A 16,483-nucleotide genomic window follows, 5' to 3' on the forward strand; every position below is an offset into this window, starting at 1 on the left:
CCGCGCTTCAGGGGCCGCGGGGGCCCGGCGGGGCCAGGGCACTATTTGACGTCGAGGAGACGGATCACCGCGGCGCAGCGATACGCCGCGCACCAATGGAGTTCAAATGTCAGCAAGTTTGAGGAGGGGTGAGGCGCCGGGGGGTGTGTTCCTCCGCCGCGGCCCCTGCTCTAAACGGCGCGGCTCCTCGGGCCGCCGCACGGCTCAGGGGCTGGGAGCGCCGGGAGCCCCGTGCCCCGCCCGGCCCGCCGCGCCCGCGCTCCGCCCGGCACGGCCCGCCCCGGGAGGGCCCTCCGCGCCAAGCAGGGCGTGGGTCCGGTGCTGCCGGCGAGCAGGTGACACCGCGGCTGCCCGGCGCCGTGTGCGCGGCATGTGCGCGCCCGTGTAGCGGGGCGGCCCCATGGGCGGCGGCGCCGGCTCCTGCCACTGCCCCCCGTCTCTGGAAGCCCGGGCAGGAAACGCTCCTCATGTCTTCCAGATAAAAATAAAAGCGACTCCTTCCTCCCGGCCGCAGAGTGTCCCCGCGTCCGGCCCGACGCGGGGCTGAGCTGGCCCCGCCGCCCGGCAGCGCCTCTCCCCGCCGCCCGGAGCGCCGGGCCGCGCCGCCGCTCATGGACATCGCGACGGGTCCCGAGTCCTTGGAGAGGTGCTTCCCGCGGGGCCCACCGGACTGCACCAAGATGCTGGACGGCATTAAAATGGAAGACCACCCCCTGCGCTCGGGGCCGGCCACGCTGGGAGTGCTGCTGGGTGAGTTGCCGGTCGCTTCTCGGCTAAGCCGAGAGCGGCCCCGCGCACCGCTCGGTGCCCGGGGCTGCGCTCCGAGGGGCCCGGCCGGTCTGATGTGGGCTGTGGCCGCTCAGTCCCTGAGCGGTGCGGGGCGCGGGACTGTCTGTCCGGCATGTGCGGGGCGCGGGACCGGCGGCAGCCGTCGAGCTCGGTGTTACCGACCGGCCGGGCTGGGCGGACTGCGCTGCCCGGGACGGGGACCGGGGAGCGGGGCCGGGTCGTGTCGGGGCTGGGAGCGGGGCCAGGGCCGGCGCCTGACGCCGCCGTCTGCCGTTGCAGGGTCGGAGTGCCAGCACCAGGCCGTCTGCGAGGGCTGCCAGCGGCCCATCTCGGACCGGTTCCTGATGCGGGTGAACGAGTCCTCCTGGCATGAGGAGTGCCTACAGTGCGCCGCGTGCCAGCAGGCGCTCACCACCAGCTGCTACTTCCGGGACCGCAAGCTCTACTGCAAGCAGGACTACCAACAGTAAGGGCGCGGGGGGCGGCGGGGGTCCCGCCGGGGCGGCCCGGCCCGGCCCGGCCCGGCCCGGCCCGGGGCACTCAGCGGGCTCTGGGCGTGTTCCCGGCCGGGCCGCGCCCCGTGCCCGGCGGAGCGGGGCGGCCCGGAACGGGCTCACGGCCGCGGGTGGCGACCACGGCCGGCGGGGACCCCGGCGTGGGCTGCGCGGCGGGCACGAACGGGACCGAAGACACCGGAGCCGTGGCGTCCGACCCAGGCAGGGCGCTGCCACCCGCCCCGGGCCCGCCGCGGTCCGGTACCCTGCGGCGCCGTCGGAGGGGGCGGCGCTGGGGCGGCCCGGCCCGGTTCGGGCTGCGCTCGGAGCCGGCCCGCGGCGCTCTCCTGCCCGCAGCGAGACCCGTCCCGCCGCCGCCCGCTGCCCCGGGGCCGCTCCGAGAGGCCCGAGGCCGGCCCCGGGGCCGCAGAACGGCCGGTACCGCTGCCCGGCGGCGGGCCCGGGGGCTCGGCGGGGCCGTCGCTCCGCGGCTGCGGGCCCGGCCCGGTGGAACGGCCGTCGGGCGCGGAGGGGGAGCGGCGGGGCCCGGCCCGGGGCCCGGCGGAGCGGCGGGGGAAGCCCGGCGCTGAGCTTGGCCGCGGCCCCGGCCCCGCCGTTGCCCGCGCTCTCTCTTATTCCGGCTTTATCCCCAAATGTCAGGCGCTGTCGGGAGCGGCCCCCGCCGCGTCGCGGCCCCGCGCAGGGATGGAGCCCGGCCCCGCGCCGGGCCGCCCTCCCCTGCAGAAGCCCACTTCATGCTTGTCACCTAAATTGAGGATCCTTTTTGTGCCGGGAGGGGGGCGAACATGGGCATTTCAATCACTAGGACATAATATGGCTCTGCTAGAAGTCTGGCAACAAACAAAGAACAACAACTATTGGTTTGCATCAACTTTTGTCAGGCATTCAGCAGGCATCCAGAAAGGCCTGAAGTGGCTTAGTGGCAACAATGTGCATTTCATAGCTACAGCATGAAAATCCATCTCCATGGAAACGGGTAGTAAATGCTAACATGACATGCTGAGTATAAATATTGTGAGGGTTATAACTCTTGTATAAATGGCCCAGATAAATGTCCCCTTGTTTAGGAATTACAACAAAACATGTTATTTCATGCTGCAGCCCTCGCTAGCTCCCGGAGAGTCCTCCGTAGCCCGGGCGCTGTGCATGGGAATAACTCGGGGCTTGCCCGTGGGCTGCCGCCACCCCGCCCTTGTGCGGCCGGGGCCTCCGCACCGTCAGGATTTTCTCGTGCCCGGTTTAGGGAGCCCGTCCACGGGCTTTGCTTTTCATTTCTACCCAAAGTAAACCACCCTGCCTGCAGTAGCTGTAGATGTGGATCGGTGAAACTTCTTTTTCTGTAGGTAGTCACACCATACATATTTTTGTTAATTAGTAAAAAATGTCGAATAGTCTTCAGGCTACCTAAAAAAACCCCGTGATTTGGCAATGCAAATATTTCCATTAATTGCAAATAAACGTACCCTCTAAATTCCCAACTTTAGTTTCTGTAAAATAAAGACTTGTACTTAGTGACCTAAAAAGCAAGATCAGATGCTGTTGCTTTGTAAAACAAAAATACTTTTCTGACTGAAAACAGGATTGTTGTCGCTTCAGAACTTTCCATATATACCAAAAGCGTCCAGTTGTAGAGGGGGAAAATGGGGTAACCAGGCTGCCGAGCAATAAAAAGATATCAACATGTTGGCCTTTGTTGAATCCCAGCACCTAGTGTGACATGACATGGTGCCCTGCTGCGTGTGCCCCCGAGGACTGACAGCGGCAGCGGCTCACGGGAAGGGGAGGGGAGACACGGTAAATCAAAATTTGTTTTCTCTGAGATTTTATTAGCCCAAAAGAGCAAACATGTGAAACTGTGCTGACACGGCTTGTGTGCCCTTTCAGAGCCGGGGAAATATTCGTTTATGGTAGCTGGAGGATAAAAATAGCTGCGTGTCCGTGCAAGTGGCCCTGGGCTGTGCAGGACAGAGGGGCAGTTTTACCCATCAGAGTGCGGGGAGTGGAGCCAGGAGCGAGCTGAGAGAGGCCACCACAGCCAGGGGACAGAGCCGATGCTCCAACACAGGGATGGGAAGTGCCCGTGTGCTCAGTGAGAATGCCTTGGGGTACTGAGAGGGAACAGAACCGCTACGGAGGAAGACAGGGATCAGTAATATCAGATGCTTTTTGTTATCCTGAGTCCTATTTACACATATCTGGGAAAAACGTAAATTTAAAAAAAAAAAATAAAAAAAAAAAAAAAAAAAAAAAAAGACAATAAAGTTTACTTAGATATCTCAGTTCCTGAAATTTGCCTTAAATAGATTTTTCTGTACGTAGTAATGTAATTTTAAAGGTCACATTTCTCCAGAACTCCCAGGACTATAATCAAGTGCTGTGTATGTATCTTTGGGAAAATGGTGTCTCATCTTTCTAATGAAAGCAAGCTTCTGATGGGTCAGATATCAGACCTTACACCTTTCCCTGGGTCAGGAATGATTGCTGCCCATCCTTGGATGAGGGCATTTCACATTAGGGGGAAGGGTGAAAACAGTTTTTCTTTTTCTTTTTTCTTTTTCATTTTTTTTTAAAGAAAAATGTTGGCTGTGTGAAGCTACCCTTGTGCTTGGAATGTTACAGCAAGTCCTGGGGGAGGTGGATTAGTGGCCCAAGCCCAGTTTAAAGTAGTCAGAGGTGCCTGATAAATGTAATTTATCACAAAAATATCATCAGTATGTCAGTGGGATAAACTGGGCATGTATTTTGGTCTCCTTTTAAAGAAGGAATTAAACGCATTCTTGCATGAGTACATACTGATGTTTTGAGTTTTGAGTTAATGCAAAGTACTTATTTTACTAAAATGTAGTATTTTGAGGATCAGGTGCATTTGATGGCAAGGTTTTTAAGAAAAACAACAACAACAACAACAAAAACCCCAACAACCCAAACCATTGGAACCAGGGAAGACTGGCTTTCACAAGCCCCAGCCAAGCAGAATCTCTTTGATTTTAATTAGAACTTTTCCAAATTGCTGCACTTTTGGAACCTTACACTTACACTGTGTTTTTTTTCTTTAAAAGAAGTTTTCTTTCTGACAAACTGAAACCCTCAGAATTATTGGGGTTTTTTTTTTCAAAAATAGAAGGCTTATGGTAGTTGTACTTTGGTTCTTTGCTTAAATGAATTTACTTATTGTGTCACTCATAACAGTGCATTCTACTACAAAGCATTAGTATTTATAAATACTTTCCCATTTGTATATTTTTTCCTTTTTTTTTTTTTGATTATGCTCTTTTGATTTGTTTTTCTCTCACTACCCAGTGTTATATAACGATTTGCCCTAGTTCTTGCTGATAGTAAAAAAAGATGTGTTATGAAAAATAGCTCTTCCAGGACATCTATTTCATATGTAAGCAATGCATATAATTTATAGAAAGATCTGTATTCCTGGTTTGGTTTTGGAAATAAAGGCTCTAAAAGAGGTTTTATTCAAGGGACCACATAGCAAATACCCACAGTTGCTATTTCGTAATTTTTCATTAATCCATTCTAAGTTTTGCTTAGCGTGAGAAAGAGAAATATTCAGGCTTTTGTTCTTTTAGATGTGTCAGGTATTGTTTTAGCATCACTTTTGGATGCTGTTTAAAAAGACCCACCACGTATTTCTGTTCATCTTTGAGCCCTTTCCTGTCGATGGCTGGGCTCGGTTGAGCTGTGCAGTCAGCACGGAGCAACACGTCCCTCGCAGGAAGGGAAGGAAAGGAAACCCCATGAAGCCTCGGTGCTGCGGGGAAACCTTGCCCTCTCCAGATTTGGGGAATGCTTTCACGCGAGTGTAGCGCTGAGGCTGATGTTTCTCAGTTCAGTTGCGTTTTAGATTCAAAATACAAACTAAGGCTCCCGGTCAGTGAGTGTCTCTGGGTTTGTGACTGTTGTTTCTCGCAGGGCGCGGGCTGTGGAATGCGGCAGGAGCCCGGTGCAGGAGGGACCAAACTCCTGGTTCTGCTGCGTGCACAGTGGACAGTAGCGATCTGCTAACGGCAGGATTTGGTGTGTTTGCAGTGTTCCTGTTTTATTTTTGACGGAGGGGCTGCTCGGCTCATGGTGCAGTGGTGCAGCTCAGCAGAACCGTGTGGATCGGGATCCCTCCAGCTGCCTTCGCCCTGTGCTGGACGGGCACTGATCCTTGTGTGCGGGTCACTGGGAAACGACACAGAAACCAGGTGAAACTTAGAGACAGGAGCAGCCTGGGCACATGTTCAGGACATGGAGTAATGATTAAAGTTATGTCATCCGCTAAAAATGCTTTTCCAAGTCACTGGAATACTCTGGCATTTTTTCTGAAAATCCCACCAGACCAGCGCCCTCGGTCTCATCAGCCCCATAAAAAATCCCTCTATAGGATCAGACTTTTGTGGCATCTCGAAGCGGGAGCACGGAGGAAATGTGGCTGTTATTGCAGCCGTGACGTCAGGGCAGTGGCCGTGCTGGGGCCGGGGGCTCTGTCCCCTCTCCCGGGGCTCTGTCCCCGCTCTCAGGGGCTCTTTCCCTTTTCCCGGGGCTGTGTCCCCTCTCCCGGGGCTCTGTCCCCTCTCCCGGGGCTCTGTCCCCTCTCCCGGGGCTCTGTCCCCGCTCTCGGGGCTCTGTCCCCTCTCCCGGGGCTGTGTCCCCTCTCCCGGGGCTCTGTCCCCTCTCCCGGGGCTCTGTCCCCGCTCTCGGGGCTCTGTCCCCGCTCTCGGGGCTCTGTCCCCTCTCCCGGGGCTCTGTCCCCGCGGGTGGCAGTGGCCCCAGCGGCACCTCGGCAGCGCTGGCCACGGGCCACCCGCTGGGCCGGGGCCGGGCTGGCTCAGTGCTGGCGGGGATCTGGGATGGAATGTGTTTTCAGGATTTGGGGAGACATTTTGGTTTGCTGCTGCGATCTCTGTAACATTGGCCGAAATAATTGCAATGGAAAGGCGCGATTTGCGCTGATCCGTGGCAGAGAGGGATAGGGAAGATCTTTGTGCAGTATAGGCAATATGCAATTAAATTAACAGGAGTATAATTTATTGTGCTTTACTTCTACCCTGAGAAAGAAAGTAATCATAGACGTGAAATACATTGCAAAAATTTCTTCAGTTGTTACAACAAACAGGAACATTTTGCATTCTGTTTAGAAACTGAGTCTGTTATTTTTTGTTCTAAATCTTTGAGGCGGTTCAAAGGCAGACATCCCCTTTACAGCTATCAATAATATATCATGATAAAACATCTGGATTACAATGTCTCTTTTTAAACTAATTATGTTATTAGTGTATTTCAATGGTTAATACACACCCCTGTCACTTCCCTCCGTTTTGGAGCAGCCTGTAAAGCCTGGTATCTCCTGAAGTGCTCACTGCTCTGGTGAACCTGAAAGTGGAGGGGCAAATTTAGCCAGCGGCTGCTTAATTTGGTCATATATCTGGGCAGAAATATTCGGGGGAAAAAGGAGTATGCTTTTCCTAACGCAGCTGTGATTTTTTCTTTCTTTCTTTTCTTCGTTCCAGACAAAATTTGGATTTATACTAAATCTGGATTTTTACTAAATACGAAATTTCTTGCAGTAGCATGAATTGATTGATTTTACTTCACGTCTTTTTTTCCTCTGGAATGGCGAGCGCAGCAGATAAAGGGGTTGCCCAGAGGAGCCCTGAGCCCCCTGCGCGCTGGGTGTGAGGCCAGCGGGAGGCTCGGGAGGTTTCGGCGCTGGAGGAGCGCTGGGGCCGGTGTGAGGCCAGCGGGAGGCTCGGGAGGTTTCGGCGCTGGAGGAGCGCTGGGGCCGGTGTGAGGCCAGCGGGAGGCTCGGGAGGTTTCGGCGCTGGAGGAGCGCTGGGGCCGGTGTGAGGCCAGCGGGAGGCTCGGGAGGTTTCGGCGCTGGAGGAGCGCTGGGGCCGGTGTGAGGCCAGCGGGAGGCTCGGGAGGTTTCGGCGCTGGAGGAGCGCTGGGGCCGGTGTGAGGCCAGCGGGAGGCTCGGGAGGTTTCGGCGCTGGAGGAGCGCCGGGGCCCTGCCGGCTGTAATGAAACACTCGGCGGGGCCGCGCTCACACCGCGCTAACGCTGCACCGACAGCGACCCCCGCCCAGCCGCAGCCCCGGCAGCCTCGGGCGGTGCTGCCGGGCCTCGCTGGGGCGATTTCGGGGCAGGGCAGGGGGCTCGGTGGCCGCTCGGTGTCTGTTGTCGCCGTCGGGCTGAGCGCGGAGCCCGCCGTGCCCGCCCGCCGTGCGCGGAGCTCCCTGCGCTCCGCGGGGCTCGGGGAGGACGCGCAGTGTAAATACAACAGCAGCGTCTCAGGGCAAAACTGGAAAAGGGTTTTACACTGCTTGGGCCCGGCTTGGGCCGTGCCACAAGTTGCTTAAAAGTGCAGAGCCAGAGAAAGGCTGCGATTTGGAGCCCCGTGGAAAGAGGCCGCTCTGCGTCCTCTGTAGAAGGGGTGCAAGGGCAAATGACAGACTTGCAAAACACAGAAAAATTCTTCTCTTTGCCTACAGTTTTTTCCCCCCACATAATAACTCTTGTTAATGCTCAAGTGAGTTAATTGCTCAAGAAACAAGCAAATAAATAAATAAAACGGTGAAGTGACTTGATCAGCAATCTCCAGTAAAGGTAAACAAACCAGGTATTGCTCTGGGATGGTTTGGTGTGGTAGGAAGGGGTTTTGGCATCATTTGGGATGATTACATTACTCACAAGGCAAAGATTGACTCATAATGAAATGACAGTTTCTTGTTCATTGCAGAACATGAAATTTCCACATTTGTTTCGAGACAAAGGACAAGATCAGTTATAAGTGACAATGTGTTGTGAGCCCCAACAGCTGAGTCTGCAGCAGCCAAACCAGAGAACTAGAGGAGTCGAGATAAATGGGTGCAATTAGGAACAGAATTTTCCTTTCTCCAGGTGAATTGAAATGACTAAATGAAGTAGGCAGGAAGTTTTTATTGAATATCCACCTTGTGGACTGTGTAGTTGTGGTTTGGTTTAGCCAAAGCTATGAATGAAAACTGATCTTTTTGATAAAAAAAGTATTCGAATTTATTTAGAAAGCAGTGGTGTTTTCTGAGTTATGGTATTTTATAAAATGTAACAGAGATAACCTCATTTTGCAGCAGTGGAGCCTTAACAGCACTGGTTACATTTGGGAAGGAGACATCACTTCTCTCCATTAGTAACTAAGTAAAAAAAAAAAACAAAAACAAACAAACAAACAAAACCAAACAAAAACAACCCAACAAAAAAACTCACCCCCAAAACCCACCAAAAAAAACCCCACTTAAACAGCTTTACATATGATTTAAAATAAATGTTGAAAGTCAAGCTAGACTTCCAAGTCTGAGAGGAGAAAGTATAGAAGAGAAAAAAGATGAAAATACCCATAAGGTAAAATGAGCCTGAGTTTTTGTTTGAAATGCAGTGTTAGTGTTTCTAACATGCATGCTAATGTAGATCTGAATCTTCAGTTCTTGTTCAGGCAAATTATTCACTGGTTCTAGAAGCCTCTTTAAATTCAATACAAAATTGAGCAGATACTTGACTTTTTTCCTTTTATATAAAAAATTATTTTTTCACGTCAACCTTACATTCACTTTACATTCCTGAATTTGCTTTAGCTAGACTTTTACTTCTTAAACACAGCAGTGTCTTACCCTTGCTCTGCTGGCTGGCATAGCTGCAGTTGCTCTGGCCACGCCATGAGAGCCACGTCCCCCTGCCGCGGCTGCTGCAGCCCCGAGCCCAGGGACAGCCCCTGGGCCCGGCAGCTCTGGCAGGAGCAGGGTGGGAGGACCGGGGCTCCTGCCCCTGGGCCTCAGCAGGCTGCTCTCAGAACAGCCATCTTGCAAAAGAGACTCTGCTTGTTAAAAAACAAATTACTGGTAACTGTTTTCTCCTCTTGTATAACCAACACACACCCCAAATAGAAATGCTGCCACGGCCCTCTTGGTGTGCTGAATACACCCCATAAGTAGAAACACCATGTGTGGTATGTTGTGCAGTTCTAATGCAGATTATTGTGAAGCAAAACCCTTAAAATGAAGTATTTGTGGTCAGCGTTAAGTGTCTGCTGTCCCAGGAGGGTGCAATGTTGAGGGCAGCACTGCCAGTGGCACACAGGGTCTGGTTGCCCCAGCAGCCCAGCCCAGCCCACCTGTGCGTGGCTCATCACCTCGCCCTCACAGAATGGGGGTTTTGCCTTTCAAAAACTATTTGCCTGTGGGCAGTGAACAAGTAGGCTTTTTTGAGATTGTATTACAGTAAAGGGATTGTTGATATGAGTGATTTCAGTTCATTATTTTCTTGGGTTTGAAATTTTACAGTGATCTTCCTCACAGATACGGCAGAACTGGTGTAGCAGAGATTGATTAAATGCCCTTGATATCAGCATAAATAAGGTAGAGCACATTTCTTTGGGACTTGATAAGTGTTTGTGCTCTGATTCTCCTGTAACAGGCAAACAGAACACTTGTCATGGAGGTCATTTCTTTGCTTCCAAAACACAATGTTTTCTTTAATATGCGCAAAATTTTCCTCTGAAAACATTGACATGAACTTGTGAACATGCAATTCCTGTTGGCTTCAGTGACAGCCATCCTCGCTCATCAAAGGAGGGAATTTGGCTCTTGATTTTACTGCAATCAGTGTTTTATTTATAATGTACAAGAGTGCACGTGCACTCTCCCAGTAAGAGCTGATGGGATTTATGTGCACATGCTGAGGACCAAATCCTCCCGGTAGCTGTCAGGAAGTTTACTTTCACATGCTTGTTCCTTGGTGTAACCTGAATCACCATTCACTGATGACAAAAACAAAACCAAACCAAACAAAGAATAATTGTCCACATCAGTAATTTTTTTTGCAGTTGTTATTTTCATCATGTTAGTATTATGATAGGGAGCAAGCAGACTTGAATTTGCAGAAGAAACTATGAAAATCATTTTAAAGCATTTTTGTTTACCAGGTTTACTCTGACAGAGGGAAGCACCGCTGCTCCTTGGAGGCTGGCACTGGTGCATTCCTCGTGTGTTAGTGAGGGAGCACCTGTGTTTGGGGACAGTGTGATGGGGACAGAGTGATGGGGACAGCTCCCCAGCCCCTGCAGAGGAGCTGGGCAGGGTGCTGGGCTCTGCCTGCACAGCTGGAGCCAAGGTCTGGCAGCTCAGTGGGGCTGGACCCTTGGGCTGTGGCACAATACCTGCCAAAGCCCATCAGTGAGAAAGGCCAAGCTCTCCTCAAACACCCACCCCCAGAACAATTGTATCTAAGCTGTGAGATCCTGGCAGGATGATGTGTTCAGGGTCCTGGAGCTGTGGCGGTGTGGCTGGTGGCTCACAAGGGTCCAAAGGGACGGGCTGTGGCGGATGGATGGCAGCTGGCACGGGGGAACAAGCTGCTTCTCCCTGCCTGTGTGGGCTGGGCTCGTGCAGGTTTCCTGTACAGGTGGGTCTGCTGGTCTTCCAGCATTTCTGACTTTCCAGAAGAGGACGAGCTGATCCTCTGCACTCCTTCGCCCCACTGTTAATAATCAGGATTTGTGGACTAATTATCTGTTCCACGAACGTTTGTGTGTACGTGCAAGCCGGAGTCAGTGCCTGCCATCCCTGTGAGCCCTCCTCAGTGCAGTGTGTGCAGTGGGTCCGAGGGCCTGCGGGGCTGCAGGGAATTCTCCAGCAGCCCTCAGCAGCCAGGGACATTCCCTGCACAGGGGGGCTGACGCTGCCACTGACAGGCCCCGGGCAGGGGCTGGAGCCAGCAAATCCCTGCCTCCAGCAGTGCCAGGGAAGCCACTTGCCCTGGCGTGCAGCAGCTTGCAGTGTCACGCAAGGTCAGTTTACCTGACAACAAGTGTCTAGGGAGGGCTCAGTGGAGCTGCTCACTGCAATTTTTGGGGACGTGGCTTTTCACAGGCCTAAGCTTTTCACCCACCCTTAGCAGAAGTCGCAGTTTAACATCTGAGTTGTCTTCACAGTTGGATCTTGGGGTGGGCTTCATCTGGCAATAAGAAAAGTTTTCCCTGTGGAGTTTGACCCTGAGGGGTCAGTCCCACTCACACCGGAGTCGATACAGAAAGTGTGGTGGGACCCTACATGAACGTTAGCACCGGCAGTGAAACTGATTATTGTTAAGTGTGGAAACAGTGCAAAAATACACACGGAGTAAAACAGTTTGAGGGAAGACACGGCAGGGTAATCCTGCAGCAATACCCTCTGCACAGCATTATTCGTTCGAACCTCCCAGGCTCACTGCTTGGAGCTGCAACAAACAAGTGATTCAGCTGATGGGAGCAGAAAGTGTTAATAGCACTGACAGCTCCTTTGGTAATGGAGGAACAGGCGGATCCTACTGCCCGGGATTCCCGCTGCGCCCTGGCTGCTCCTGGCTGGAGCTGCTGGGGAACAAAGTTCCACAGAGGAGGCAGAGTTTGGATTTCAGCAGCAGCTTTCCTTCATGTCCTGCACTGGTGCTGCAGGGGCGGGCATGACCTTTGTGGGGTCGCTGAACTTCTGTGGGGGTGTCCTGGGCTGCAGGGAGCTGGCACCCTCTGGGGTGTGCGGCTCCCTGCAGCTCCCTCGATCTTGCCTCACCTCGCAGCCCGTGCTGGGGCTAGTTCCCAGCACGGTTTTGTGAGTGTAGAATAAATTAGCCGTGATGGCGCCTGCATTAATTTAATGTGGGAGAATCCCCAGGGATTCCAGAGCGATTACAGGGAGTGCAGTCTTGCCCAGTGCAGCGTCCTTCCCGTCCTGCTGCTGTTCCCCAGAGAGGGAAGCAGCTGCAAGAGGGGGCAGGAGGGCTGGGTGCTGGTATCTGCAGCACCCTCGGTGACAAAGCCAGTGCGGGGAGCTCTGTGGTCCCCCTGCGCTCCACAGCTGGCCCAGGGTGGCCAGCAGTAGTGGAGCTTTCTCAGCTGATGTGTCCTGCAGAAAGGTTGGAGAGCAGGCCCAAGGCAAGTGCGCTGTCTTGGCTTCATTCGTGTCCCTTGAACACTGGTTGTCTTGAGTCTTTGAAGCCTGTCCCATTTGTGGCTTTTTTCTTTAAAAGATCAGCTCATGCTTCGGCAGGGGTTTGTCTGAGTGCGTAGAGGATACATTCAATGACAAGAGTTATAGCATTATAACATGTTGGAGGCCACAATTAAACCTCAGGTTTTTCACCCAGTCATCCAAAAGCTGACTGGACGTTGTCACTCAGACAGCAACACACACAAACAAGGGCAATCCACGGCCCCGGATCCCAACAATGTGATTTTCATCACCTCACCAGTCTTTGGGGAGTCTTCAGCTTCCATCTGGGAGTGCCTTCAACCCTTTCCACCTACAGATCTTGAAACAGCTATAACAGAGAGAAAACCAAAATTACATGGAGTTTATTGCCATTTCAGAAGGAAAAAAGTGTTTGAAAAAGTTTATTCAGGAAGCCAAGGGAAGTTAAGTGGGAGACATTTGCCATTTCATCAGTCTGTTGGTGATAGCCATTCATGTCATAAATGGCTTGTGTCATTTGATGCCAAAAATAACACAATTTTCCTCCCCAAAGGCCTATAGGGTTTTTTTGCAATAAATGTTTATTTGTTAATAATATACTTTAAACAGTCCAGCCTTGACCTCAAGTCTCCAAAAGAATCCATCTTCTCTCTGAAAAATCCTGCAAAGTTTGTGTAATTTTTTCTGGGAAGGTGTAATTGATGGCGCAGTGAAGGGCAGTGTGTTTGCTTTAACTACTGCAGCTGCGTGGATTAACTGTTTATAAGGGCCTACTGTGCTTTGAATGGCGACTTGCTTAGATTTCAGGCTTTAGTTGACAGCACTTCCTAATTGTTCCTTGGATTTGCTTAAGTTCAATCAGTAAAAATAAATTTGTGCACTGAGCTCACCCATCGTTCTTTCCTCACCGCTGCTTCAAAACCTTTGAAATGCTCATTTGTAGGAGTCTGAGTCCACGGATCACCCTGCAGCCTTGAAATGGGGGTGACCCATTTCAGGATAGGGGCTGAACTTGTTCTACATCTCCTGTTGATTTCAGAAAAAATGTCAGAGGAATTTGGGTGCCGAGCAAATAACCTGTATGCAAATATTTTTGACAGGCTTTTGGGTGTACTAATGCGAGTCTCTAGAGCCAAACATAGAACTGACAGATACGAAATGTAGTTAAACATCAAAAAATGTAACAAAGGATTTTGTAAATATCCGTGATACAGAAACTGTTGTTTTGGGACAAAATAGTAAGTAAGATAATTAGTTTATAAGATGTTGCACAAAAGCTGGAGTTGGATTTCTACTGATAAAGTGTTTGTGGAATGCCAGTGACATGTGACCAGTACCACAGTACGGCAACAATTGTCTCTTCACTAAATCACCGACTACCACTGATTTAGCCAACGTTAAATCACATTTATCAGCTGTTTTTGTTCTGCCATCAGCCATTCTGATCCTTCTCTTACCATTTTCCATGTGAACTTTCACTAAACAAGCAAAGTATTAAGGCATTTGTCAGATATTTTTTTGTTAGTCCTTAAATGAAAATGTGGTTTTCTAGAACTCTGAAGGGCTTATTTCCTTTAAGATCGTCTCAGTTGTGGGACAGTCACACATTTAATTTCTCAAAGCAGTTCAGCTCCCTGTGCTAGTTTGTTTTCAGTTTGACAGGCACTTGGACAAAATAAGGAACAGTATGTATAAAATGAATGGAATTCATTTTTTTCTTTGAATATTTCACATTTGTGGAGCTAAATCCTTTGGATAACATGGACACTCAGGTGCTTTGTATAAACCTGATTTTGGTGGGACTCCATAGCACTGAATGGCACTCGTTGTTTGCTGAAAGATGTTTGTAGTTTATTAATTGTAACAATTATATGATGCTTTAAAAATCTTTATTTTGAGAATCAAAGCTTCTGGCTTGGGCTGTGCTCCCACATTTGGAAGTTGGGTAATTTTTCTCAATCTCCTGGAGTGCAATTTACAAGGCAGGTTACACATACAGCTGTGGTTGAAGAACTGGGCTCCTTCAGGTGCCCAGGCTGTGTGGGGAGTGATCACTGACTTCCCAGGGGCATTTTCTGGGGCAGTCTAGGGCACAGTAACCTGTACTGGCAAGGGTTTCACAGAATCCCAGGATGGCTAGGGCAGGAAGGGACCATGGTGGGTCCCCTGGTCCAACCTCCCCGCCCCAGCAGGGTCATCCCAGAGCACGTGGTACAGGATTGCATCCAGACAGTTCTGGAATATCCTCAGTGAGGGAGACCCTACACTCTGGACAATCTGTTCCAGTGCATGGTCACCTGTGCAGTAAGGAAGTTCTTGTCACGTTCAGGTAGAGCTTCATATCCCGCGGTTCCTGCCTGTTGTCCGGGGCAGATGCACATGCCGGCTCATGCAGCGGCTGCACAGCCGTGCAAGTGACCCAGCTGCTGTGTCCAGGGACAGCGGCAGTGGAGCCTCCTCCTCTGCACCAGGCTTCGAGGTCTGTCCTGTCCTGTCCTGTCCTCTCCTAGAAGTGAGTCCTGTCACTCCTTCCCGGGCCGGGGAGCGCCGTGCTGTGCTGCCAGGGCTCCCCTGGTCCCTGCCCTGTGTGCTCCATCCCGGCCCTGACCCCTGAGCCCGCAGCACAGCACGGGGGGCAGAGCCTGCGGAGGGCACACGGGGGTGCAGACACCAACGCTCCCCGAACTGCCCCTCCCGGCCCCCTGAAGCTGCTCCTGATTCATCCTCAGGTGATTCAGGCTCTCAGCATCAGCTGCCTCTTCGTGAAACTGAAGAGAAGCAATCTGAAAGTGAAACAGTGACATTACTGAGGCTAATATGGATTTGTTCCTGTGGGAGGATGTTAAAAGTCTCTTTGTTGTACAGAGACCGAGCTTTACCATGTTTTATTCTTTTTGTCAGCTTTCTTTGGTATTAAATCAAGTGACAAAACATTTCACTTTATTCCTGTGCGTGAGCACTTGTGCTAATTAATTCAGTAACTCTTTCGACCTTCTGTTTAGAAGAACACAACTGGTTCTGTTCCTGCCCAGACACCACCATCCCTCAGCAGCCTCGGCTGGTCATGTATTTGAAGCGTGGCTGTGGTGGGGATGGCTGGCATCCGTATGCTGTTATATTCTTGTAATAGCAAACGTTAAGAAAGTTAAATGGACAAATGAATAAGAGAAAAAGCACAAAAGCCAAGGAGCAATTAAACGTAACTTTTCATCATGAAAAGGATTTCACTGGTTTATCTTCTAATAAGATTATGTCACCGACACAAGTACCTAGGAGCCTGTGATTGACAGCCTCCTGTACTTTTATCAGGCAGTGTGACACTAAACCTCGGGGCCTTTTGTCCGATAGAGTGAGCTCACGGAAACTCCCCGTCCTAATCCCCTTATTCATGTCAGGCACAGAAAAGAAGTTCTGATCAGATGGCATCTTACAAGAGTGTCACCTCCACCCCCTTGGTGCTGGATGGACATGGGACATGGGACGCTTTGTTCGCTCCTGCCCGCGGCCCCGCTCCTGCCCGGGGCACCGCACCACGCACTGCCCTGCCCGGGGAAACTGTCTGCATGGCAGGAGGACCCCAGAGAGATGGCAGGACGACTTACAGGCTATCCCATTTTGCTTCTATTCTGTTTTTATTTCTCTGAAGAATGTAGGACCTTTAAAGGAAATGCTTCCTTTTGTGTTGTGTCTGTAAGATCATGTAGTGAAATGTCTCACTGAGCCTCTTCAAACTTTGCACCCAGGCAAAAGAGTAAGTGGAACTAAACCCCCAATCTTTTCAGAAGCACAGGATCAATGTTGTAGAAGTCAGCAATCGATCCCAGTGCTGGTATTATAAGTTTCATCGCTCCAGCCCTTTCTTAGTTGTAGGAATTCCTTTGTGCATATCCCTGCGGTAACCTATTGCAAATAGCGGTTCCCTGTGGTGCTTTATTTACTTGTCCAACTGTTTGGAAGTCTGTTAGTCTAAAGATCAGATGCTCTGAAACAAATCTTATTACCTTAACCAGCTCTGCAAATTCTTCTTTCTCCATTTTTATTGACTTCTTTTCAGCTAGAACTAATACATGTGCAGCAGGTGGGCAAGTACATCTTTCAAAGTTTAGCCCCTCAGATTTAACATGAGAAACTATAAATCTTTTTGTTTTCCTTGGAAAATGTGGGAAACCACAGGTATTTGAAGAGTTGCCTCCTCAGTGGATT

General features: G+C 51.2%; 1 protein-coding gene across 4 annotated transcripts in view; it reads left to right on the top strand.

Annotated features, from left to right (window-relative positions):
• The first annotated feature begins 232 nt into the window (after positions 1-232).
• The window catches only part of LMX1B (LIM homeobox transcription factor 1 beta), an 84,988-nt gene continuing 68,737 nt past the window's right edge, over positions 233-16,483 (top strand). For 3 of the 4 annotated variants that reach the window (XM_066201223.1, XM_066201220.1, XM_066201222.1), the window contains exons 1-2: positions 393-750; positions 1,069-1,255. In XM_066201223.1, coding sequence (XP_066057320.1) covers positions 612-750; positions 1,069-1,255 — 326 coding nt within the window. In that variant the 5' untranslated portion in view covers positions 393-611. Of the gene's footprint in view, positions 336-392; positions 751-1,068; positions 1,256-16,483 lie in introns of those variants that run through there. The other variant, XM_066201221.1, reaches the window with a different exon arrangement.

This window comes from Chamaea fasciata, unplaced genomic scaffold (assembly GCF_029207755.1).
Source record: "Chamaea fasciata isolate MVZ Bird 193981 ecotype frontalis unplaced genomic scaffold, bChaFas1.0.hap1 SCAF_20, whole genome shotgun sequence".
Taxonomy (NCBI): Eukaryota; Metazoa; Chordata; class Aves; order Passeriformes; family Sylviidae; genus Chamaea; species Chamaea fasciata.